Source organism: Carcharodon carcharias, chromosome 1, assembly GCF_017639515.1.
Source record: "Carcharodon carcharias isolate sCarCar2 chromosome 1, sCarCar2.pri, whole genome shotgun sequence".
NCBI lineage: Eukaryota > Metazoa > Chordata > Chondrichthyes > Lamniformes > Lamnidae > Carcharodon > Carcharodon carcharias.
In genome coordinates, this window is record NC_054467.1 from 137916696 (window position 1) to 137943756 (window position 27061).

Sequence of the window (27061 nt, forward strand, 5' to 3'; positions counted from 1 at the left end):
AGGTATTTGGGTTCGGTTTTATATAACAGCCATTTTATTTTTATCCTGTCGATTTTATTTTCCTCTTCACCTCCCCTCTCAACTTAGCGTTTTTGACCTGGTTCTCACTTGAATTCACGAGATATGCATCATACACCCTCCTTTTTTGATTCATCAGTCTCATCTTCCTTAAAGATCATCCATTGTTCTGTTCCAATTCTTCCTGTCAGTCGTTGGTTCTATTTTACCCTGACTAGGTCCCTTCTCATCACATTGAAATTAGCCCTCTTCCAATCTAGATGTTCTTTTTTAAAATCATTCCTCACTTTTCTCCATTACTAATCTATACCTTATTTTATGATAATCGCTCTTACTCGTGCTGCTTCAGAAACTTTACCCAGCTCATTTTCCAGCATCAGATCCCAGTAATGACTCCTTTCTGGTTGGAACAAAATCATACTTGGAGAAATCAGTAATGTGGAAATGTCACTAGACGAGTAATCTTACGATGGTGGCTGGTGGAATTTAAATTCAATTAATAAATCTGAAATTAAAAGCAATGGTGACAATGAAGCTGTTGTTGATTGTCATAAAAATCCATCTGGTCAGAGAAGGAAATCTGCCGCTCACTTGGTCTGGCCTATGCTTGATGCCAGACCTACAGCAATGTGGCTAACTCTTACATGCCCAATGAAATGGCCTCGCAAGCCACCAATTGTATCAAACCACTACAGAAAAGTTGATAAGGCATGAAACCAGATGGACCACCCAGCATTGACCTAGGCACCGGAAACAACAACAGCACGTGCAGCCCTGTTGACTCTGCAAAGTTCCCCTTATATCATCTGGGGGTTTGTGCCAAAACTGGGAGAGCTGTCCCACAGACTAGGCAATCATACTCACTGAATCGTACCTAACAGACAATGTCCCATACACCACCATCACTATCCCTGGGTATGTCCTGTTCAAAAAACACAGAGCAAATCCAACCCAGCCAGTTACCACTCCCATTGGTCTACTCTCAATCATCAGCAAACAGAAGGGGTCATGGACAGTGCTATCAAGGGACACAATCACAATAACCTGCTCAATCACTCTCAGTTTGAGTTCCACCAGGGCCATTCAGCTTCTGCCCTCATTACAGCCTTGTTCCAAACATGGACAAAAGAGCTGAACTCAGGTGGTGAGGTAAAGTGACTGCCCATGGCATCAAGGAGCCCAAGGAAATCAGGGAAAACTCTCCACTGGTTGTAATCATAATCATACCTAACACAAAGTAAAGTGGTTGTGGTTGTTGGAAATCAATTGTCTCAGTTCCAGGACATCACTGCAGGAGTTCCTCAGGGTAGTGTCCTAGGCCCAACCATATTCAGCTGCTTTATCAATGACCACCTTTCCATCATAAGGTCAGAAGTGGGGATAATCGCAGGTGATTGCAATATAATCAGCACCATTTGCGACAACACCAATGCAGAAGCAGTCCGTGTCCCTATGCAGCAAGGCCTGGACAACATTGAGGCTTGGGCTGTTGTGGCAAATAACATTCATGCACACAAGTGCCAGGCAATGACCATCTCCATCAAGAGAGAATATAACCAGCTCTCATTCTCCTGCTATTAACGTGCTGGGGGTTACCATTGACCAGAAACTGAGAATTCTGGGGTGACCAACCATCTCCTGACTCCCCAAAGCCTGCCCATATCTACAAAGCTCAAGTCAGAAATGTAATGGAATACTCTCCATTTGGCTCGTTGAGTGCAGCTTCAACCACACTCAAGAAGCTGGATACCATCCAGAAAAAAGCAGCCCATTTGATTAGCACTCCTTCCACCACTGACACAGTGGCAGCAGTGTGTACCATCTACAAGATGCACTGCAGAAACTCAACAGACTCTGGTAGTACCTTCCAAACCTCTACCACCAAGGACAAGGGCAGCAGATTCATGCGAACATCAGCACCTGCAATTCCCCTCCAAACCACTCACCATCCTGACTTGGAAATATATCGCCGTTCCTTTACTGGCTCAAAATCCTGGAAGTCCCTCCCTAACAGCACTGTAGATGTACCTACACAATATGGACTGCAGCAGTTCAAGATGACAGCTCACCACCATCTTAAGGGCAATTGGGGTTGGGCAATAAACACTGGCCTAGCTAGCAACACCCACACCCCATGGAAGAAAAAAAAACTGATCAAGGAGGCTCTTTTGAACAGTTCAGAAACTCCTACCCCTCCTTACCCTTTACTCAACCATAACCCCAATCAATACTTGGATAATTCAAGTCTTCCATGTCATTATTGTTCTTGTACATTTGGTTTTTCTGCAGATTTGATCCTCAACCTCTCATGATTTGGAGGCCTATAGAATATCCCCAGCAGCGTGATCATACCTTTTTTCTTCTCAACTCTGACCAAATGGTCTCTGTCCTTGCCCCCTCAAGGACATCCCCTCTTTCCAACGCTGCAATATCTTTGCTAATCAATACTGCCACCCCACCTCTCTTCACGTTCTCTATCTTTTCTGAACACTTGAATATTCAAGGATGTGTCCCCGGTTGACTCCATTTTTAAGCCACATTTACCTTACAGTATTGCCACATCATATTCCCAAACAGCTATTTGTGCTTGTAACTCACTAACCTTTCACCATTTGTGCACTTCATACATGCATTTTCACTATCCAGTAATAGTTGCTGAAAAATATGCATGTACTGATAGTGTGGCAACTGATACGGCTCAACTATGATGCCTCCTAATAGTCAGTTTCAACTCAAATGTTCAGTTGCTAATTAAGCAGTGTACTGCAGGGCTGCTGTAACTTCTGGTATTGTGCCCACGAGAGAATAGAAATTAGAAAAAGGTAAAGAAAAACAATAAACTTACTATGAACAATCGTACTTAAGAAATGGAACAATCCAAATCAAGATTCTTTTTCTGCTTTAAACAATATCCCACAATAGCATTTACACTAACACTGACTTACCTGGTGTTCGTTTTCCATAAGGCCCTACTGTAACCTAGCTTACTTCTAAAGCAAGCGGTTTAATTATTAATAGTTAGAAAGAATATATTTTAGATTGGAAAATAGCAATTGTAACTTCTTTATTCAAAAAAGGAGACAAAGCAGGAAACTACAGGTCAGTTAGCTTAAATCTGTCATAGGGAAAATGTTAGAAGGTATTAGTAAAGGTATTATAGCAGGGCACTCAGAAAAATTCAAGGCAATCAGGCAGAGTCAACATGGTTTTGCGAAAGGAAAATAATGTTTAACCAATTTATCAGAGTTCTTTGAAGGATTCACGTGTGTGGATAAAGGGGAACCGGTGGATATACTGTCCTTAGATTTCCAGAAAGCATTTGATAAGGTGCCATATCAAAGGTTATTGCAGAAAATAAAAGTTTATGGTGTATGGGGTAACATAGGCAGATGATTGGCTGGCTAACAGCAGGGTTGGCATAAATTGGTCTTTTTCTGGTTGGCAGGATGTGACGAGTGGTGTGACACAGGGATCAGTGATGGGGCCTGAACTTTTTACGATTTATATAAATAAGTTGGATGAAGGGACTGAAGGTATGGTTGCTAAATTTGCTGATGACACAAAGATAGGTAGGAAAGTAAGTTGTGAAGCAGCCATAAGGAAGCTACAAAGGAACATAGATTAAGTGAGTGGGCAAAGATCTGGCAAACGAAGTATAATGTGGGCAAATGTGAAATTGTCTATTTTGACAGGAAGAATAAAAGAATATCCAAATGGTGAGATTGCTGAGGGATCTGAGTGTCCTAGTGCATGAATCACAAAAGGCTCATATGCAGGTACAGCAAGTAATTAGGAAAAGCAATTGAATGTTATTTATTGTGTGGGGAATTGATTACAAAAGTTATGCTTCAGTTGTACAGGGCCACATCAAGAGTATTGGTCGTCTCATTTAGGCAAAGATGTAAATATGTTAGAAGCAGTTCAGAGAAGGTTACTAGACTAATACCAGGTATGGGCAGGTTGTCTTATGAGGAAAGGTTGGACAGGTTAGGCTGGTATCCATTGAAGTTTAGAAGTGTAAGAGGCGACTTGATTGAAAGGGTGGATGTTGAGAGGATGTCTCCTTTTGGAGAATTTAGAACTCAGGTTCACTGTTTAAAAATAAGGGGTTGCTCATTTAAAACAGATGAGAAATTTTGAGGGTCAAGAGTCTGTTCCTCAAAAGGCAGTGGAAGCAGTCTTTGAATATTTTTAAAGCAGAGGTAAGTAGATTCTTGATAAACAAGGGGGTGAAAGGTTTTCTGGGGTAGGCAAGAATGTGGGGTTGAGGCTACAATCCAGATCAGCCATGATCTTATTGAATGGCATAGCAAGGCTTGAAGGGCTGGGTGGCCTACTCCTAATTTGTATGTTCATATGTATGTATTAACTTAAAACAAGTTATTACTTTGAGAAAAAGATTCATAAAGTCATTTATTCAAGATTTCTCCAGTGCCTAGTTTACTATTTCTATGTTTTAACTTAACATGGATTCAGATCCATTTATCTAAGAGTGCCAAGCAAAGCTGTTTGTATTATTTTTTTTTAATCATTTTTAAATTCGGTAGAACACAACTGTCTTTATTTAATTGAGCAGTGATCTTTTCTCAACCCTTACAATGCCTTCAAGTAAGAACCTGTGCATATGAGCAATATGAAGCAACTTACTAGAGTTTTCTTCTCATGTCCACTTGGTGGGTCCTAGGCACCTTCAGCCAAGGGTAGCTTATTTAGGTTCACACCACATTGTGAACAAAGTAATTCAGCTCTATGGCCGAACCTCAGCTGTCATTAGCCAGAGCACCTGTCTACAGGTAACACTTAAGTCTAACCATCTGACAGTTCAATAAATAATACTTAGTCTGAAACACTTAGCAGGTAATACATATTGCAGAATTACTAAATAGTGGGCATCAGATTTTTGCCCATACCCATGAATTCATTTCGAACTGGAAAAGGGAAAAAGATCTGTTTGACAGCTGTACTAGTAGTACCGTGCACATGATTTTTCTTTCAAATTGGCTGCCTTGTTGAAAGTACTCATTCATATTTTCAGTTCAACAGTACTTTGATATTCACATGAAAACAATTATAGCCTTATCAACTATTGATTGCTTCACTGTGTAATAATTAGTGATTAACTGGAAAAATCACCTTCAATAAATTCAACTACACATGAATTTCAAATGTATACAGTCCACTGTTGTAATGTATGATTGGTGGGATGGGGATGGAAATAAAAAACTAAGATTTGATATGGGCCAGTTTACAGCTCAAGGACAGCATTAATGTTTTGTCATTTGTTTCACAGATCCAACATCATATATCGATTGTTTCAAACCCCAGGAGCAGCTCTTTTATGCATGTCTACATTCTATACACATTCCCTTTTTAAACATATTTATGGTCAAATTGTAAATACCCTTTTTTGAAGAAATGCAAATTAAGTTTATTATGTATTAAAGTTTGTGAACTTGAACCTGTTTAATGAGCCTGTTTTTTATTCTATGCTGACAGTAAATCAGTTATTTGAACATTACAATATGGAAAGCTAGTTCAGTTTTCACCAGTGCATCATGTCTAACCATCACAGTCTCACTCGCCTGCAGCCTCTTGCAACATTCATGAATTATACTTGGAACAATTAGTGCATGGTATCTCAGCCTCAATTACATCAATCTTGTAATTCAGCTTTTTAATTTTGAAAGCATCAAACAAATTAGCTTAACGGAAGGTACAAGCTGCATTACCATGTGGGGAACTAACTTGCAGGCCTGGCTATAAAAAGTGAATGAATCCTTGCTAACCCGTCCCCTTTATAAGAGGGTCGATTTAAAAATTTAATGCCCAAAAATTGACTATGGCCATAGAAAGTGGATGCCATATTTTGACAACATTCAGAGCAAAGGACACAGGAGTAGTGGGAAATCTGACAAGATACCAGCCCCACTTCAGGTTATACAAGCAGCCTGTAATGGGACTGATGCAATTCCAACTATCTACAATTTCCAAAATAAAATCTTTAGGCTAAAGGCCTGTCATTTGAAGGTCCACCCAGACTCCTGAAGAAATTTAGACCTTTTCTTGTCAACCTCTGAAGATGCTTCACAATATTCTCCAATAGATGCCTCTTCTGTCCACTTCACCTGTTAGATTGCCACTCTCTGCATCTGCTGAGACCTGGCTTTCACCTTTTAACTTCCCCTCACAAACTATCATCTTCAACATCACTTAACTTGCATTACTTTCCCTCTCTTCCTCATCCACTTAAGACACTGGGAATAACAGATGCTTGCTGAAGGTGACTGCAGTTCTGACTTATGAAAATTTCCTGATGTATTGTTTTTAAACAGTGTGTGCAGAGTACTTTAGCCAGTATGTTTAAAAAAAAAAGCCACACAAGTGAGGGAGCATTGCTAGATCCAGTACTGGGAAATGAAATAGATTAGAAAAGTAAGGGTAGGGGAACATCTAAGCAATGGTGATCACACCATAAGATTTAAGATAAAGATCGAGAAGGACGTAACTAAGACAAAGACCAAAGTGATAAATTCGAAAGAAAAGCTGATCAACAGGTTGAAAATGGAACTATATAGAAAGTAAATTGGAAAAAATGACAAAAGAAATAAAATAAACCAGCAATGAAAGTCCAGGACAAATATATCCCACTAAAAAGAACAGACTAGCCAGGAATGAATAATGAAATAAAGGGCGAAAGTTAAAGAAAAAGGTATAACCTAAGTACATAAACAAAGGAGAGGATAGGAATAAATAAACACAAAGGAATAAAAGAGAAACTATGAAATTAGATTATCAAGGGATATGAAAAGAAATAGTATTCTATAGACACAAGAAAAATCATTATAGGGATAGGGCCACTAAGGCAACAAACTCAGGTCATGACAACAAAATGGCAGAAATAACAATTACTTTGGTAGGGACATTAACAAGGTGTGCATTACTTTCAAAATGGTAAAGGATTTTAAAACATTTAGGAAAGATCAGAGGTAGTTTGATAAACAGGGGATAAAACCCCTGGTCCAGATGTATCGTATATACACATCAAAACCTAAGGAAGAGATATCAGAGGCACTGTTACACACATAATTTTATTAGAAAACAGTGCCAGCAGGCTGGGAGGCATCTAATTTATCCTAAATTTAAAAAAGGGAGATGGAACGAGTCCAAACCAATTAGGTTAACTCAAGTGGTTAGAAAGATAATGGAATCCTTACTCTAAAGGTGTAATAGCAAAGTCCTAAGAAATGAAAATATCAAAAGAGCAATTAGCACAGATTTCAAAAGGAAGGGCCATGTTTGACCAACCTTAATGAATTTTTTGAAGAAGCAAGAGAAAGGGTAAATAAGGGTAATACAATATTTGGGTTTCCAAAAGGCCTTTGGATAGGGTGCCACAGTACACTCATGACTAGGGGCAGAACGTGTGGAGTCAGGGGATAAGTTGCAGAATGGATAGCAAGCTTGCTACAAGGAGGAAAACAGTAGGGATTAGTTACTCAGACTGGAAAAAGATGCAAAGTGATGCACAATCCACAAAGATTGTGTCCTGGGACCACTATTCACCATCCAGGAATCAGAAATACAAATTTCAAAATTTGCAGGCAACACCAAATTAAGAGGTGTAATTAAAACATAGAATTGTGACCAAATACAAGAAGGCATAATAAACTTATTAAATGAGTGTAATTAGCAAAAATAACTCAAATGTGAGGTACTACATTTTGGTAGGAAGAATAAGGGAGCCACATACTCCCTGGGGAATAAAAGTGTTTAAATGGAATGGAGGAGCAGAGGGATCTGGGGGTACAGGTGCACAAATCACTAAAGGTGGTGATGCAGAATAATAAAGCCATTAAAAAAAAAAGCACTGGCATTCATTTCAAGAGATAGAATTAAAAAGCAGAAAAACGTTATATTAAACTTGTACAGAACCTTGGTTAGACCACGAGTGGAATACAGTGCACAGTTCTGGTTTGTATATTTGTAAAGGATATAGAGGCAAAAAGGATGACACAAGAACTAAGAGGTAATATGTATTGGTGATGAATGAATAGGCATGCTTTTTTCTCTAGGGAAGAGAAGACTAAGGGGGAGACCAGATAGAAGTCTTTTAGATTATGAAAGGCTTTAACGGGGTAAATGTAAAGATGATACCACTAGGGCCATAAATATAAGACAATTAACATCCAATAGAGAACTCAGGAGAAATATCTTTACTCAAAGCGGTTAGAATGTGGAACTCTCTACCGGAAGGAATAGTTGAGGCAACTGGCAGAGGTGTATTTAAGGAGAAGCTACATAAATAAGGACCAAGGAACAAAGGATGCGTTGCTGAGGTTAAATGAAGAAAGATGGGAGGAGGCTTGTGTGGAAAAAGACCCACATGGATCTGTTGGGCTGAATGCCCCGTTTGTTTCTCTAAACTAACTAAATAATACTATTTTACTTATTTCTCCAATTCAATCAATATCATTTTAAACTCATGTTATAAATATACCCTTGAACATAAGATTTGAGCAGAGATCTAAAGTTTATATCGACAAGTTCTATATACCCTGGGTCTTTGTTGCTCCTCATTACCGTAGTTTTATCCTTTTATAAATGAATTTAAAATTACTAAGTTTTTTTCATTTTTTGTTTTACATAACATCCTGATTGATTGCCTCTTCATTTTTTTAATTCTAAATTTTACACATTGGACTTTTTATCTCTCTAGTTACTTCCAGACTAATGCTTACGTTGAACTCCAAAGTCAGTGGTTTTGAATAAATATTCTGTACACATACACTTCCTGAAATGTGTTAGGCAGTTAACATACCGAGTTGTCCTAAAAAGCTATTACTAGCAATTATTTCATTACTACCATTTTATGAGTTTTTTATAATTGTTGCTTTCTATAGATCAATTTATCAGAAAGCAAACCAACCATCAAACCATCTTCCACAGGAATGAGTTTCCTCATTCTTCACAAGACATTCACGGTTTGAAGTCATAGCGAATGGTATTAGTAACAAACCTGTCTGCCATTTTAAAATGGCAAAATTTTAGACTTGGTTGTTAGTAGTACTCAAATCCATAAATCTTCACCTTGACATAAGTCCCACTCCAGGATACAGTGACACACCAGAGCAATATCACACTGTCAGAAGTGATATTCTTCAGATCCCATGTACCTGCTCCAGGGAATGTTAAAGTTCCTATGAGAGGAAGCTCTCCTGCTCAACAAACACCACATAGAATGACCAATAAAAACCACACTGGTCATTTATGATCCATCGAGTACTTTGATAGTTTTTATGGGATTTGATAAGGCACTATATAAACGCAAGTCTTACTTTTATCTTTCATATTAACACATTTGTTACAGGGTTGCCTCCACCCTCCCCACTCCCCCTCAAAGCAGCTGAAATGGGAAGTACCAGGGCCTTGACCAATCAGGGCCAAGCTGCCTGTTTTAAATTTCAAACAATGCTTGGCAGTTAACTGTCAGTCCCTATCACTGGTGCATTCTCCATGGCAATGCCACTGGCCAACCAATCAACACTCTCTTCACACACAGTATAAATTGTTGTTTTCCCCTTATACTGGTATTCTTGCAAGTGTCCTGATGAGTGCAAGACGAAAAGCTTAGACATGTCTCTTTTTTCAGCAATATACCATATTATAGAAACAGCAAAACAAAAAACTCTGCCAATGACTGAATGAAACCTGGGGAATCAGAGAGCCAGGTACCAGCCTAACACACAGACTGCTGGAATATTGATGGTAAAGAGACTCTGCAAAGTATAGCATGTAGCAACGTCTACTTAGTCAATGATGCTTCCTTGTTCACTTCAGGATGTGTTTACGAGCAATGTTGCATTCACTTCCCCTCATCATCCTGCAAGCAGAAAGCTCTTAGTGAATGAATAAAAAGAACTAAATCAAAATGTATTCTTGAATTAACAACTTCATTCTTATGGGGGCGATTTGACATTTCTGTTTCTGTAGTCACGACATAAATCTACATACTAGACCTTGTATAGCCTCACAAATATAAAGTGCAGAACTGTGGGTTTGAATTATTTGTACACAAGGGATGATGGGTGCCAGGCTGGCAACACCACTTCCCCACACTGATATTGCTATGGACATTGAGAGGCAACCCAGCTCCAAGCAAGGCCACAGCAAGAGCGGGACCAATGTTTGTACAGATTCTGGTGCACGGATCTCAAAGCTCGAGGGGCCGCTGCAGGGAATAGACCAGCTAATCCTTAAATCTGATTCTCAGCAGTTTCCAGTTATGTCTGCACAGGAAAGTAACACAGGAATCAACGTTCCTGGGTGCAGATGAGACTGCAAAAAATTACTTTATTCAAAAGGAACTTGCGCCACATTTTGTTAATATACAGCTTCAAAAAATACCTAAAGGGTAGTTTTTTTTTTGCATTGCATATATACAGTGAATAATTCTCACACACAGCTCTACTTCAGTGAGTAAAGACAGTAAATAAAAAGTTAAAGAATCCAAAAGAAACTGCATTTGGGCATGAATTGTCATTGAGCAGCAGACATTGAGCCTGGTCTCTGCAGTGCTGTTTTCTGTCAGCAGAACTACAGCCAGTTAAAAAGCAGCTGATCTCTGGACAATATCATTTTGCTGCCTTTCGCTTCCCCTTGTCTTTTCTTCCTTTCTGCTGTGGTATTTTTTCTTCCATTCTGCTTTTTGCTTTAGGCTTCTTTGGCTAAAAGGAAAAACAAATTATAAATGATCTTAACCATGAAATCATTACACTGCAGAGATAAAACAATTCAGGTGAGTAACAAGTCAGGGGATAAGGCAGGCTATTCAACCACCCAAACCTAAGGGAAGTCCTACATAGTACTCATGTTTCCAAAAAGATAACAGAAAAACTGAAGAATGTTCACCTATTCCAGTACCTTCACTATTCAACCCTGGGCTCACTGTCCTCCAGGCAACACTGCCCCTACAGATGCTTTCAATCTCAAAAAAGTCCCAAACCCTTTCCAACTAAATACAAGTTATTAAAAGACATTGTTCACCCAGCAAACAAACCCTCCTTCCACATGTCACAGATCTGCTCAGACTCGTTACTCCAAAATGAAATGCTCATAGGCCATGCTCAGGATATCACACGGGCTTCTTCCCATGTTTTAGGTGCTTTTATATTTCACGGGTCCTGTGTCAGTGCAGCAGCTCCCACCACGTACAACTGGATGCAACAGACTTCTATGACCAGGAAGGTCAGGTTCAAAATCTCAGTTTGAGAAACTATAATTCTGAGAAGAGACTCAAGATATTGGTATTATCACTGGAGACTTTGATTTAAAGTGTCACCAAGACAGTGAGGAGAAAGACAAAGAAGTTTCTTAAAGCAACAAGTTGCTGGAGTTTGGAATGCTTCACCACGGAGTGGTTGAAGCAGAGACCATTGTTTCTGTTAAGAGACAAACAGATAAATATTTGAAGTAGAGGCCAATAGAACTTTATGAGAGAACAGGAAATAGTTATCTTTGGATTGCTCTACCAAAGAGCCACACAGACAACAGGGTAAATGGTTTTGTTCCATGTTGCAAACTTCAATGGTTAAAAATGTGGGGTCTTGCTGGTCTTGAGAGGATTGGCTGCACATGTCCATTGCCACTGGGACAGATCTTCATGCAAAATAAACACATCTTTAATGCACATCGTGCCCAAACTACCCCAGTCCATTTCAATAGGAGATATGTGCTCACCCCTAAATTCTCAACTAGGTACAATCCTCAACTCACCAGTCCAATTCATAAATTATAACCCAATCAGCTATTATTCCTGGGTAGTTACTTGTTCAGTTTTCATACAAACATTCTGCAGCTCGGTTGAGAGCAAAGGAACAAAGCTGCCACCTTTCCCTTGGACTCTTTCACAAACTATCCTATTTATGCCATTGCTGTTCCACGCCAACCCCTCTTTACAGGGCATCTTCATTTAGTCCTTCATTTAGTTCCTCAATTTTAAATATCAAATAGTCCCCAGGTAGAGTTTTTCAGCCAATATTCTGCTTTAAATCATTTTATTCAGCAAGGTGAGCCAAATGGTTTAAAATAAATGAGGTCATACCTTAATCATTCCATCAAATTCCAGATTATCCTCTGCCTCTGATTGCACATCCTCTGTCTGCAATTCATCATTGAACTCAGAGTCCAATGATGATCCAGCTGCGCTTCCACGTTTCAATTTCTTTACAGCTTGCAGTGCATAGGGGGTCAAGTGTGTCTCTCTGTTATAGGTCCGAGTAAACGCAGCTTTCACCTGGGTGGTGCGGGGGAGGCGGGGGGGGGGGGGAGAGAGAGAGAGAGAGAGAGAGAGAGAGAGAGATTGGAGATCCCGTAAGCAATCTAGACAGTTAAGGATCACACAGAGTATTGGGTCTAACGCAGCTGAGAAGTTTGTATTGGGTTCGTGTCACATTTTGAATGTTGCTTCGACTTGGAATATGCATCAAGTTCAGTTTCACTAGAGACAGTATGCACCAAAGTGGGTTTGGAGTTACCTTGGGATCTAGTTTTGAGAAGGGATCAGGTCGGCCACCCCAGCTGCTGATCTCCATGATGCAATCCACGTCCTCTTTCATCAGATAATATGCATCCATTGTTTCAACTGCCTCTTGAACACCGTTTGTTCCCTGAAGTGTCAGAGGCAGCACCAGGGTGTCCCGCAGGTAAGGAAGATAATCCAGGTTTATAGCCCGCTTACTGGCGTGTGTCCTTTTACGGGTTTTAGAAGTATAGATGTGAGAGGTTGGAGAGAGTTCAACAAACAGAGAAATTAAAAACCATCTTCATCTAAATTTGGTATCCGTTAACAATTGGTATTCTTCCTCTGACTGATCAGATCATGGGATTAACTATAAATATGGACTACATGTCATTCAGCAGGAAGTACATCACACTAGAAACTACCAAGCACTGAGCTGGCCAACACTTGTGTGTGTCACTCTGCTAAATGAAGCTACATACTCACCCACCTTAGATTTTCTTGCTCCCCAAAGTACTGACTCAACAATGGCTGCACTAGTGCAGTGTTTGGCTTGTTTGGAACCCAAGTTACCATTCCTAGTGTGTAAACCTAAACCCTGAGCACCGATGAGCTGTACCTCCACCAATGGGTTACAAATCACAAGCCACTCTGAGCGGATGTACATGCCCATCCATATTCTAGCAGGGGTGACTTATAGATATCAGGTGGGGTAATCCTGGTCGATTTTGATCCCTACCCCCCCCCACTCCCATCCCCCTCCAAAGTTAGAGGCACCAGGGCCAATTGAAATGCCTTCACTTCAAACTCAAGGTGTTCAGCTACATTAGCAATGATTAGGAATCGAACCTGGACCTGTATAGTTCAGTACATACTTCCCATTAAGTTTATAGGAAATTCTTACAACGAGGTCTCTTTTAAAAAATACAACAATGTAAACGCTGGTGTAAGTGGCTGTTCGGCTGAAATCCCATCTCCATACCTTAAGCACATGTGCCTGGTAAGTTCTTGCACTATGCGTTCGTGCTTGCCAGTGGATGAGAATTTTCCCAACCAACTGGGGAAACTTGGAAACTGCGACATGTATCCCCTCATCAATTCGCCAGGGATCACACTGGCATAAATGGCCTGCAAAGGAACAAGACAGGAAGACTTCAACAGTCTGCAGAAATTTAGTGAAACATTTATTATATTTTCACCACCATCCTTAATTCATACCAGGGTTCATGGCCCAGGAATTGGGAATGCTACTGCCATTAGGACTTTTCAGTGCTGTTTTCTGGCGTCCCAACAGGAGGTACAATTCAAGAAAGGCAGGTTATATTTCCTCTGTTCTCCTTTATCATATTTTGTTCCATTCCACCCACTCAGCCTGAAGCTAATGTAACTGAGAGAAAGCCAGGTCGCAGCAAAGAGGAAAGCACCATACTCCCTCGAAATCAAAAATACACCCAGAGGTCTAGAGTTCTTCTCGCACATTTGTGCACTCTTATTATACAGTTCTTTAAAATCTCATCTTCAAATTTGCAACCAATTCTTCAATCTAGAGTATTCTTATTTCATTCTTTTAATAATTTGATCTATTAGTTATCAGACCAGCTTCTATATGCAGTTAATGTTCAGCTTTTATTTCTTTTTCATGTATTTGTAGAATCAGAATTTCTGCATAGGTAACAGTTACAATCAAGGAACGGGGATTATGGCGCACCTTGGTTATCGCAAACATCACAACGTTAGAAGGATATACCTTCTCTATTTCATCAGCAATGTACTAAATAAGGTTGACCAAATCATTGAGGAATTACTGTAATTACTTTCAAGTGCAGCGACTACACAGGCAAATTGAGTAACCATTAGATACAGCAAGATCGCATACAGCAGTCAGAGACCAATAGACTGAAGTCTCCTTACACCTAATTTGTCCCACCAAGCCAAATAAGCAACAACTTCAGCACAGCTAAATTTCAAGCTTCATTAGCAGCAAGTCAGGAAGTGAGTTGTACTGAATAAAAGATTTATTCACATCAGGCCTGAATTGATTTAGACAAATGCACGAGCACCTTCATTCTTATTTTGTTTAAGGTTAAATCTAAACCAGTCAAAGCTTGACTTGAAAGAAAGGAACAGCCAGCATTTATGTGGGACTTCACAAAAGAGTAATTATCTAGTACAGTTACACTTCACACCTGTTATGTAAAGAAAAGACATTTAAGATGCATATAGATTCAAAGTTGTTATGGAAAAGGACAAGGATGGACCAGAAATCAGAGTTCTACACTGGGAGAAGGCCAATTTTAATAAGATCAGAGATGATTTGGCCAGTGGACTGGGAGCAGCTGCTTTTAGGTAAATCTGCGCCAGAGCAGTGGGACTCATTCAAGAAGGAAATAGGGAGAGTACAGGGCGAAGAGATTGCAGTAAAGGCAAAGGGTGGGACCAACAAATCGAGGGAACCCTGGATGTCAAGGGATATACAGGATTGGATAAAGAGAAAAAGGGAGGCTTATGGCAGATACCGAGGGCTCAAAACATCGGAGGCCCTAGAGGAGTACAGAATGTGTAGGGGGAATTTAAAAAGAAAATTAGGAGAGTAAAAAGGGGGCATGATAAAACATTGGCAGGTAAAATAAAGGAAAATCCAAAGTTATTTTACAAGTACATTAAGAGTAAGAGGATAACTAAGGAAAGAATAGGGACCATTAAGGGCCATAGTGGTAATTTGTGTGGGGAGCCGGAAGACGTAGGTACGGTTCTAAATGAATACTTTGTGTCGGTGTTCACAAGTGAGAGGAACGACATGGGTATGGAAATCAGGCAGAAGAACTGATATGGTTAAAGAAATTAGCATAGAAAGGAAGGAGGTTCTAAGTGGTCTGGCAGGCTTAAAAGTAGATAGATCTCCAGGCCCAGATGAAATGTATCCCAGGCTGTTGAGTGAAGCAAGGGGGGAGATAGCAGGGGGGCTGACAATTTTCAATACCTCTCTGGCCACAGGAGAGGTGCCAGAAGACTGGAGGACAGCCAATGTGGTACCCGTTATTCAAGAAGGGAGGAAGGGATAAACCATGAAACTACAGGCCAGTCAGTCTAACCCCAGTGGTGGGGAAACTGTTGGGAGCAATTCTGTGGGACAAAATTAATCTACGCTTAGAGAGGGAGGGATTAATCAAGGATGGTCAGCATGGTTTTGTTAAGGGGAGGTCATGTCGGACCAATTTGATTGAATTTTTTGAAGAGGTGACCAGGTGTGTTGAAGAGGGCAATGCATTTGACATGGTCTAGTTGGACTTCAGCAAGGCTTTTGATAAGGTCCTGCATGGGAGACTGATAACAAAGGTAACAGCCCATGGGATCAAAGGTAATTTGGGTCTAGAATTGGCTGAGCAGCAGGAAGCAGAGGATGATGGTCGAGGGGTGTTTTTGTGACTGGATGCCTGTGTCCAGTGAGGTCCCACAGGGATCAGTGTTGGGTCCCTTGCTGTCTGTGGTATATATAAATGATTTAGACTTGAACGTAGGATAACTGAGCAGTAAGTTCACGGATGACACGGAAATTGGTGGGGTGGTAAATAGTGAGGAGGATAGCCTTAGATTACAGGAGGATACAGACGGGCTGGTCAGATGGGCTGATCAGTGGCAAATGGAATTTAATCCAGAGAAGTGTGTGGTGCACTTGGGCAGGGCAAACAAAGCTTGGGAATACACGATTAATGGTAGGACCCTGGGAAGTATCGAGGATTAGAGGGACCTTGGTGTGCATGTCTACTGGTCCCTTAAGGTAGCGGGACAGATAGATAAGCTGATTAAGGAGGCATGGGGATACTTGCCTTTATTAGCCAAGGCATAGAATATAAGAGCAGGGAGGTTATGCTGGAACTGTATAAAACGCTGGTTAGGCTACAGCTAGAGTATTATGTGCAGTTCTGGAATCCGCATTATAGGAAGGGTGTGATTACACTAGAGAGAGAGTGCAGAGGAGATTTACCAGGATGTTGCCTGGGCTGGAGTGTTTTAGTTATGAGGAGAGACTGGATAGACTGGGGTTATTTTCCCTGGAGCAAAGAAAATTGAGGGAGGATATGATTGAGGCGTATAAAATGAAGAGGGGCATAGATAGGGTACACAGGAAGGAATTTTTCCCATTGGTGGAGGGATCAATAACCAGGGGGCATAGATTTAGGTAAGGGGCAGGATGTTTAGAGGGGATGTGAGGAAGAATTTTTTCACCCAGAGGGTGGTGGGAATCTGGAACTCACTGCCTGAAAGAGTGGTAGAAGCAGATACCCTCATAACATTTAAGAAGTATTTGGATGTGCACTTGCAATGCCATGGCATACGAGGCTATGGGCCTAGTGTTGGAAAATGGGATTGGAATTGTTAGGTATTTGTTTGACCGGCACAGACTCGATGGGCCGAAGGACCTTTATACCTCTGTGCTGTAGACCTCTATGCCACATAGTGAAGTTCCAAAAACAGCAAATGAGACAATCATCTAATCTGTTTTTGGGGGCATTGGTTAAGGCAGAAATGCTGCCCAGGAGCTTGGTAGAACTCCCTGTATTTATTTGAAAAGCTGCACAGGAAATTATTTAATATGTGCCTGAATAGGAAGAATGAGTTTAACATCTCACTCAGAGAACTACTTTGCTGTTGCAATACTCTTTCAGTAAGTGTCTAACCAGATGATAGATTTTTGTCCTGGATTGGGGCTTGAACCCACATTCTTCTTAGTTGTGTTCAGTGGAGTAAAAATGACATATGGCATCATAAATATATTGGTTTGTTATCAGTAACTTGGCAAATAGCCTACAACTATGGAAACCAACTTAAAATTAATTTCACACAATCCAAAGTGAGGCACATTTTGGGATCAATAGCAGGTTTACAAAGTAACAGGAAAAAATAAGAGAAAATGCCTTCCTATTCAACACACAACACCTCACACCAGAACTGACCTGAGTGGGGAGTAGGTTCCATGCCTGCAGAGAACGGATACGTTTATCAACAAGGTCCCCATCACAGATACTTTCTGCTGTCTTACTCAACAACATGAGGTGCTTCCTCATGTTTGTCCTAGGACATAAACACAGAACACTACTAACAGCAGCAAGTGAAGTAGGATTCAATGACTAAACTCATCATGTAATGGGTAACAAATGAATCAAATGCTGAGGAGAGACAGATGGGAACATCCAGATCAGTTCATTAAAAAAAATCATTCAAAACAACAAAGGGAATAAAACTCAGCAACTGTCTAAACTACAGGATGCAAGTGTTTAGACACAAAACTATTCCAAATCGACATTCAGCATTCTAGTTTTACAGTGCACACTGTGCAAATGTTTCCTGTTAATGGGAAACAGTGCATTTACCAAAAATTGTGAATGCCAGTTATTCACCCCAAAACAACCCTCCACCCAGTTTCCTAAACTCCAGTTTTTGATTCTACATTAATATAAAAACAAAAAAACTGCGGATGCTGGAAATCCAAAACAAAAACAGAATTACCTGGAAAAACTCAGCAGGTCTGGCAGCATCGGCGGAGAAGAAAAGAGTTGACGTTTCGAGTCCTCATGACCCTTCGACAGAACTTGAGTTCGAGTCCAGGAAAGAGCTGAAATATAAGCTGGTTTAAGGTGTGTGTGTGGGGGGCGGAGAGATAGAGAGACAGAGAGGTGGAGGGGTGGGGGTGTGGTTGTAGGGACAAACAAGCAGTGATAGAAGCAGATCATCAAAAGATGTCAACGACAATAGTACAATAGAACACAAAGGTGTTAAAGTTAAAGTTGGTGATATTATCTAAACGAATGTGCTAATTAAGAATGGATGGTAGGGCACTCAAGGTATAGCTCTAGTGGGGGTTTTTTTATAATGGAAATAGGTGGGAAAAGGAAAATCTTTATAATTTATTGGGGGAAAAAAAAGGAAGGGGGAAACAGAAAGGGGGTGGGGATGGGGGAGGGAGCTCACGACCTAAAGTTGTTGAATTCAATATTCAGTCCGGAAGGCTGTAAAGTCCCGAGTCGGAAGATGAGGTGCTGTTCCTCCAGTTTGCGTTGGGCTTCACTGGAACAATGCAGCAAGCCAAGGACAGACATGTGGGCAAGAGAGCAGGGTGGAGTGTTAAAATGGCAAGCGACAGGGAGGTTTGGGTCATTCTTGCGGACAGACCGCAGGTGTTCTGCAAAGCGGTCGCCCAGTTTACGTTTGGTCTCTCCAATGTAGAGACCACATTGGGAGCAACGAATGCAGTAGACTAAGTTGGGGGAAATGCAAGTGAAATGCTGCTTCACTTGAAAGGAGTGTTTGGGTCCTTGGACGGTGAGGAGAGAGGAAGTGAAGGGGCAGGTGTTGCATCTTTTGCGTGGGCATGGGGTTGTGCCATAGGAGGGGGTTGAGGAGTAGGGGGTGATGGAGGAGTGGACCAGGGTGTCTCGGAGGGAGCGATCCCTACGGAATGCCGATAAGGGGGGTGAAGGGAAGATGTGTTTGGTGGTGGCATCATGCTGAAGTTGGCGGAAATGGCGGAGGATGATCCTTTGAATGCGGAGGCTGGTGGGGTGATAAGTGAGGACAAGGGGGACCCTATCATGTTTCTGGGAGGGAGGAGAAGGCGTGAGGGCGGATGCGCGGGAGATGGGCCAGACACGGTTGAGGGCCCTGTCAACGACCGTGGGTGGAAAACCTCGGTTAAGGAAGAAGGAGGACATGTCAGAGGAACTGTTTTTGAATGTAGCATCATCGGAACAGATGCGACGGAGGCGAAGGAACTGAGAGAATGGGATGGAGTCCTTACAGGAAGCGGGGTGTGAGGAGCTGTAGTCGAGATAGCTGTGGGAGTCGGTGGGTTTGTAATGGATATTGGTGGACAGTCTGTCCTTGGCTTGCTGCATTGTTCCAGTGAAGCCCAACGCAAACTGGAGGAACAACACCTCATCTTCCGACTAGGGACTTTACAGCCTTCCGGACTGAATATTGAATTCAACAACTTTAGGTCGTGAGCTCCCTCCCCCATCCCCACCCCCTCTCTGTTTCCCCCTTCCTTTTTTTTTCCCAATAAATTATAAAGATTTTCCTTTTCCCACCTATTTCCATTATAAAAAAAACCCCACTAGAGCTATACCTTGAGTGCCCTACCATCCATTCTTAATTAGCACATTCGTTTAGATAATATCACCAACTTTAACTTTAACACCTATGTGTTCTATTGTACTATTATCGTTGACATCTTTTGATGATCTGCTTCTATCACTGCTTGTTTGTCCCTACAACCACACCACCCCCCACTCCACCTCTCTGTCTCTCTATCTCTCCGCCCCCCACACACACACCTTAAACCAGCTTATATTTCAGCTCTTTCCTGGACTCGAACTCAAGTTCTGTCGAAGGGTCATGAGGACTCGAAACGTCAACTCTTTTCTTCTCCGCCGATGCTGCCAGACCTGCTGAGTTTTTCCAGGTAATTCTGTTTTTGTTTTTGATTCTACATTTTTCAGTTATTGTCATTCCAATCCCTCTCTGCACAGCATTCTGAGCAGGGTGACAACACTTCAGAAGGACTGTGCATGACAAATATATTAGTGATATATAAACTTCATACAGTTCTGTCCAAGGCTCCTCAGAAGCACCTTCCAAACTCACGACCACTACCACCTAGAAGATGATCAAGGGCAGCAGACACACGGGAACACCACCACCTGGAAGTTCCCCTCCAAGTCACTCACTATCCTGACTTGGAAATATGTAGCCATTCCTTCACCAACACTGGGTCAGAATCCTGGAACTCCCTTCCTAACAGCACTGTGCGTGTTCCTACGCCACATGAACTGAAGTGGTTCAAGAAGGCAGCTCACCACCACCTTCTCAAGGGCAACTAGGAATGGGCAATAAATGCTAGCCCAGCCAGCAAAGCCCACATCCCGTGAATGAATAAAAAAAAATTGAGATACCTTCATTGTGGTCATGAGAAGCCGAAGTGATTCAAAGGCCAAGATCTCTCACGCACACTCCTTAAAAGTTCTATATATAATAATTAAATTGTGTTTGGACAGAGGATCCTCTGAAACTATTCTGCCGTGTCACCACCCCTTATATCATTCTATTGGTCTGGTGTTGAATTACCTAGGTTTAGCCTTCATCAGCAGTTGAAAGGTCTCATGACCAAATTACTTCAAGTCAACAAATACTAATTGATTGTATTACTGAACCCAAAATAACTTGGTTCTCCAGAATTGTTGGGATTTTATTTTTAAATTTATTTAATTTTAGACAGATTACTAACAGCATCACCAGCTGAGATCACACAACTACCCCAAGCCTTACAGTGCTTCAACGTTTTTAGACAAAAGCATAAAATTCAACATGGAAATATGTTCCATAAGAGGTTACACAAAATGTAAAACGACAGGACCAGGGGACTAGGCCAGTACTCTGCTACTTACCCAGCAGCTGCAGGCTTCACATGCAAATAGTTTTCTTGCACAAAAAGTGGTGCTATTGAGTAATCATGAAAGAAGAGGTCGGACTTGTCTATAAGGCTCATGTGGACAGTTTCCTCCCCAGCAGCAAACACTTTTCTTACAACATCAAAGGGACCCTGGAATCAGGAGATTGACTTTTTTGTAAGCACTGTTTATATAGATTATCTTTTTAAATATAAGCAAAATGGTGCATTTATCTAATGGAATATCCAAAGGGGTTTTCTTTGTTTTTAATCTAATTTCAAGCCTTGCTCAAAATAATAGCATCACCACAAAGCACCTACCCCAAGATACTATTGTACCAAGCAAGATGAAGTGTGCAGTGTAATTTTCCAATAGATCTTTTTTCTATTTATATCCCTCTTCCTTTTACAATTTTTCCTGGGAGTACTTGATACAAATGCTGAATATGTTAAATGGAAAATGTGCTCCACATGCCAGCTTTAACATCAATATTCCTGAGTACAAAATTCACCAATAAATAAGACTCACCAAATTATACTAAACTAGAGAAAATATCATCAGTGTTAGGATACAAATTCAAGAGTGTTTGGAGGGAAGCCCAAGACGCTATAAATTATACTTTACATAATAATTCTATTTCTATAATATGTTCAACAATAAGAAACAGAATACTGTCTAAATGATGGCCTCACCATTTTAATATCCTTCCTGGTCTTGCTGCCATTTTCCTTTGCTTGATCATAAGTCAATGTCTTGTTTTCCACACACCACATACTGAGATTATGCAGAACCTAGGGAAAGAAAGACATACAAGTTACAAAGTCAGTGATAGAGTATCTGAACATGCAGGGTTCTTGCTGGGTTTGTGGATAGAGTAAATTATAAGAACATTTTAAACAACGAGGGCCTTGTTTCAGAATAGAAACTGCACGCTGATGAATTCCTCCACCAACCTGTCCATCCACACATTAGTGTCATGGAACACACCACAGCTGGAGGGGGGTGCATATAGCCCTTGATTCCAAGACTTGCTAATGTCTCCCAATTACCTTCCAGTATGAACTGCAGGAGGGATTGACTATTTTGTACCATTCCCAGTTGGCAAGGATCAGACATTTAAAAACAAACAGTGAAGGTAGCAGCCCAATGAGGGATGGCCAGGAAGATAACATCTGGTATGTTGTCTTTTGAATGCAACAGGGAGAGGAGAGGAGTATTTTCCAACAAATACCCCCAACAATAAGGCCACGAGAGGGATTTAATATCCAAGTTTTTAATCCGATGACATTATTGCCAATGCTATTTAAATTTCTACTGAAGATTCTGTGTACCCAGTAATTGTAAAATGAACAAGCGTGGATTGCCCAAGATACTCATATACAACTTGTATAAGTCCCTCTGGCAAGCAAAGGCAAACTCTGCATTCAAAATCTTTCTGTAAAGTAATAACGGGAAATCAGGGAAGTAAATTAATTGAAGCTCGTGCCCAATACTAAATGTTACCAGTAAAACAGAGTCTGCACTGTTAGAGGAACAAAAAGGTCTGATGTCCAGGTACACAAATCACTAAAAACTGGCACACAGGTGCCAAACATAAACAAGAAGGCTAATGTATTTATCAAAGGGGTTGAAATAAAAAAAGGGAGAAAATCAAGATAAATACAGAGCCTTGATCAGACCACATCTGGAATATGCATCAGATTTGAGCATTGTACCTCAAGATGGTTAAGTGGCTTTAGTTTAGCACAGATTCATCAGAATGCTACCACAACTTAGAGAATTAAATTAGGAGGACAGGTTACATAAATTCTATTTGTATTCCCTTCGGCATAGAAGATTGTTGATGGGTGATCTGATCGAAGTGTTTAAATTGCCATAAGGATTTGATGGGGTAGATATGGAGAAACTATTTTCTCTGGTGAGGAAATCTCTAGAACAAGGGGATATAAGCTCCTAATTAAGGCTAGGCCATTAAGGAGTAGAATCAGGAAACTCTCCCTCCCAAAAGGCTGTGGGTGCTTTCAAGACTGAGATTGACAGATTTTTTATTAGGCATGGGTATCAAGGGATACAAGATAAAAGTGGGCAAATGGAACTGAGGCACAGATTAGCCATGATTTAACTCATTAATGGAACCAGTGCAAGAGACTGAATGTCCGACTCTTGTTCCTAATTACATCTGCACAAACTAGTTCAATGATCCTCAGCCCTGTAACCCCAGCTTCTTTTTGAGGAGCAGTCAGCCTTTGCTTTATAAGTTTCGATATTTTATTTGTTCCCATTTTCAGTTAATTCTGGGAATAATATACAAGTGATGAAGTTTTAGCAGCTGCATATTAAGTGGTTAAATAATATGAAAACCATGTCAAAAGGGACATTACTAGACTTGTATCAATGTTACTAATTATTGCCTCCGAGTCTAGGTAAAGATTTTCAAATTATTGAGGTGCTGAGCAGATACCTGCAAGTAGGCAGTTCTGTAACCTATCACATTACAGTCCTGAATCTCACAAATACAAGCATTCTGTCAAGAACTCTAGTTCTGCACCAACATTTCATTTTACTAACCTGTCTGATATCCTGATTGGCTGCAAGTATAATTTCATTAATAGCTGGAGGGGCAATCTTCAAGCCTTCTTTAAAAGCAACAGTCATCATTGCACCCTGAAAAATAAGGTTTACAGAAGTTATCGGAGGCTCAAATGCATCAGCATTGCAACAGAAATCACACAGACCATAACATGAATATCATTTTCAGTATTGTTTATTGGTGTCTGTGGACAGTGGCAGCTGTAAGTTACTATAAAATAACTGTCCTGAAATATAATGCTGCTTTTGTCCCTGTGGAAGATACTCAAATTTACAACACTTTGGACAATTGCTAAAGCAACCAGGCCTATGCAATGCATTGAATACAATGTTAACTAGTTCCCAGCTCTCAACTCATCCACCATTTGTACCCAAGCATGTATGTGAGAGAGAAGTTACATCCAGTTTTCCTGTAAATATGATAAGAGGGGACAAAAATCTGAAGAATAGGATGGTGACGACTTTGGAAGCACAATTTACATAAAAAAATCAATATTTGGGTGGTTAAATATAATAGTCATAGTTGCTACCTGCATGGCAGTGCGACCAATACACAAATTTAAACAACCAGGAAACCTCGCAGTAGCAGAATGAGAGTCATTGACACAACAGATGAACAACTCTTCAAGTCTGACTAAGATAAAAGCAAAATACTGTGGATGCTGGAAATCTGAAACAAAAACAGAAAATGTTGGAAAAACTCAGCAGATCTAGCAGCACCTGTAGAGAGAGAAACAGAGTTAACGTTTCAAGTCCATATGACCCTTCTTCAGAGCTGAAGAGAAGTGGAAATGTGATGAAACTTATACTGTTTAAGGGGGGTTGGAGCAGGTGTAGCTGGGTAGATTACATTACCATACATTACCATTGATCCACCTATCGCTGGCCTTCTATCCAGCTTCACCTGCTCCACCCCCCTTAAATGGTATAAATTTCATCACACTTTCACTTCTCTTCAGCTCTGAAGAAGGGTCATACGGACGTGAAATGTTAACTCTGTTTCTCTCTCCACAGATACAGCTAGACCTGCTGAGTTTCTCCAGTATTTTCTCTTCAAGTCTCACCTTGATTTGTTCTACTCGAGGCCGCTGGAAGCGGAGGTCAAAGCAGTAATTAGCCAATGAACGGATCTTGGGATGGTTTCGGTCATTACACATACAGATTATAGGAATCTTGGTTTGTTTAATGAGAGAAATCAGTTCCTGAAAAAGAACAAAAATACATCTAACATTACAACCAAGCTCCTTTCAAGGTAGTTAGAGCAGGCACTCTAAATCTGCCCTCTAGCATGACAAGACCAAGAGGAAAGAAGAAAATCACAACTAAGGGAGGCAGTGGCATAGTCACGGTGTCACTAGGCCAGCAATTCAGTGACCCAGGTTAATGCTCTAGGGACATGGTGTAGGCAAGTTCATGTTTAACAATTAGTTTGTGGTCTAGTTAGGTGCAATGATCAAGTAATTGAAGTATATTAATCAATTAACCTACCATATTTGGCTTAATTGTAATCAATGTAGGACACTATTATCATGTGTCCTTTGTATGTAGTTGCATAATTATTTGACAAGTGATATATACCACACAGCCTGTGTAAAGCTACGCTTGCATGATTGAATTGCAGACAATTGCAGTGAAGTCAATCCTGGTTGAATAAGCCCAAGTCTGGAACCATTACACTCCTCAGCAATTAACACTTAACTGCCCTCTGAAATGGTCTAGCAAATCACTCAGTTCAAGGGCAATTAGGGATGGGCAACCAATGCTGGCCTTGCCAGCAAAGCCCACATCCCATGAAGGAATAAGAGAAACTGTGAATTCAGAGTCTACACAGATATCAGGTGACATCACACCTCAATTGCTGCATACTGCTTTCCTTTGTTACTCTGTAGATCTTTGCTTCTCAGATTAGTAGGTGGTACCAAATCCTGATAACTTATTTCACCATGATGGTGAGAAAAAGGTTTTTCTATGCATCCTGAACTTCTGTTTTCCCCTTCAGGGTAGGATTCGAAGGATTCCATTGGCGAAAGTTACCCTCTGGTACCTCAGCCAAGGAAAAATTCTTCACCCAATGTCCACATTGCCACTGATCCCAAAGCAGCCTTCATTTCAAGTCCAAACATGCAACTGCATCTAGGTCAGGATTTTCCAGTTTTTCTTTTCCCAATTAGTCCGATTTTTGTCAGATCACATTGCTTTCAGGTGGGGAGGGTATATATTGTCCTGGGGGACAGGGAGGTTGGACTCCTGGGTTGTTTGCTTTTTGCTCTTAGGAGGGATCATTAAATGGAGATCAGGAACAGGAATTCAGGTTAACTGTCCTCATCTTAACCCAACGGTGCTGAAGCCAATTGCCACAGACTTTAATTGCTGCTTCTGTTGAGATCAGCAAACTAAACAGAATGTGGACTCCTTTGTTCCTTCACTCAACCACCTTCCTCACTCCCCAAACTAGAATTTTTCTTCCAGGTTAATATAATTTGCACTAGTAGCCCAGTGGTACCAGTTTAGTAAGCTAGAGGTCAGGAGTTCAAATTCTTATGTCATGATCCAAATGTGAATTCGATAAATCTGGTACTTTTTTCAGCTAACACCAGAAAGTGGCTGTGCTGGATTCTTATAAAAACCAACTCATTCACAAATAGGAAGCAACGATTCTTATAAAAACCAACTCATTCACAAATAGGAAGCAATCCAGTAACACTACCCAGTCTGAACTACATGCGACTCCAGTCATATATTTCATGACTGACTTTCAATGCATCTCTGGCAATAGAGATGGGCAGCATATGCTGGATGATCACGTCCCAATAACGATAAAGAAAACCTCACAGAAAGCAAGTGCACATTGGTGGGGATAAAAAAAGACACAATCAGTATTACAAAATCAAAGTTCACTGTATGGAAGTCACTTGTTCAATCAACACCACAGGAAATCTGTAACATCTCACTAGGTCACTAAAGTTCACATTAAATATAATGGGCCTGAGCATCTCGGAGTTGCAGAATCGGATTGGAGGGAGGGAGGCCACATCCCCTTTTTTATGGCACTAGCTGCTGTAAAGCAGGTAAGTTTCAAGGTCCAGCCAGGTTTTAAAATCTTTGACAAGCCAGGGAGAAGGTGAGTGTATAAGGTAAGTGTGGGGATGTCCGTGGGGAGGTTTGGGGGGGGTGGTGTGTCTGTAAAGTAGTTACCCAGAAGTTAGAAGTGGTTTTAATTCTTCTCTTTCTGGGCAACTATTGATGTAAGACAGTCACAACCATCCAAAGTTTGTAATTTAAATTGCATTTTCTGATAATTCCCAGTGCAGGACAATTGTCCATCAGAAGCTTGTTTCCCAGGCAACTGCCATGCACATCTTAGCTGGGAACTTCTGGGATAGGAGAGGGGGGTGGGCATTTCCCCACACATCTTTGAGGTACCCCACAGTTGCACAGCCCTGGAGCTCAGAAGTTACAGCCCATTATGTTGTTGGAAACACCACACTGCAAA

The 27061-nt window shown here is 40.9% G+C and overlaps 2 protein-coding genes across 6 annotated transcripts in view; one reads left to right on the forward strand and one right to left on the reverse strand.

The window, feature by feature from the left end:
- wdr19 (WD repeat domain 19) overlaps positions 1-5476 on the forward strand; it is a 165835-nt gene extending 160359 nt beyond the window's left edge. For all 5 annotated transcript variants that reach the window (XR_005944604.1, XM_041201279.1, XM_041201498.1 and 2 more), the window contains one exon: positions 5309-5476. The gene's annotated coding sequence lies outside the window, so the exon portion shown is untranslated. The remainder of the gene's footprint in view (positions 1-5308) is intronic.
- Positions 5477-10334: 4858 nt separating this feature from the next.
- Positions 10335-27061, reverse strand: part of rfc1 (replication factor C (activator 1) 1) — a 75182-nt gene continuing 58455 nt past the window's right edge. Inside the window, exons 17-25 of the mRNA XM_041187592.1 lie at positions 24633-24770; positions 23548-23643; positions 21672-21770; positions 20977-21131; positions 17491-17608; positions 13518-13663; positions 12552-12765; positions 12119-12310; positions 10335-10742 (exon numbers count right to left, since the gene is read on the reverse strand). Of these exons, the coding sequence (XP_041043526.1) occupies positions 10650-10742; positions 12119-12310; positions 12552-12765; positions 13518-13663; positions 17491-17608; positions 20977-21131; positions 21672-21770; positions 23548-23643; positions 24633-24770 (1251 nt within the window). The 3' untranslated portion in view covers positions 10335-10649. The remainder of the gene's footprint in view (positions 10743-12118; positions 12311-12551; positions 12766-13517; positions 13664-17490; positions 17609-20976; positions 21132-21671; positions 21771-23547; positions 23644-24632; positions 24771-27061) is intronic.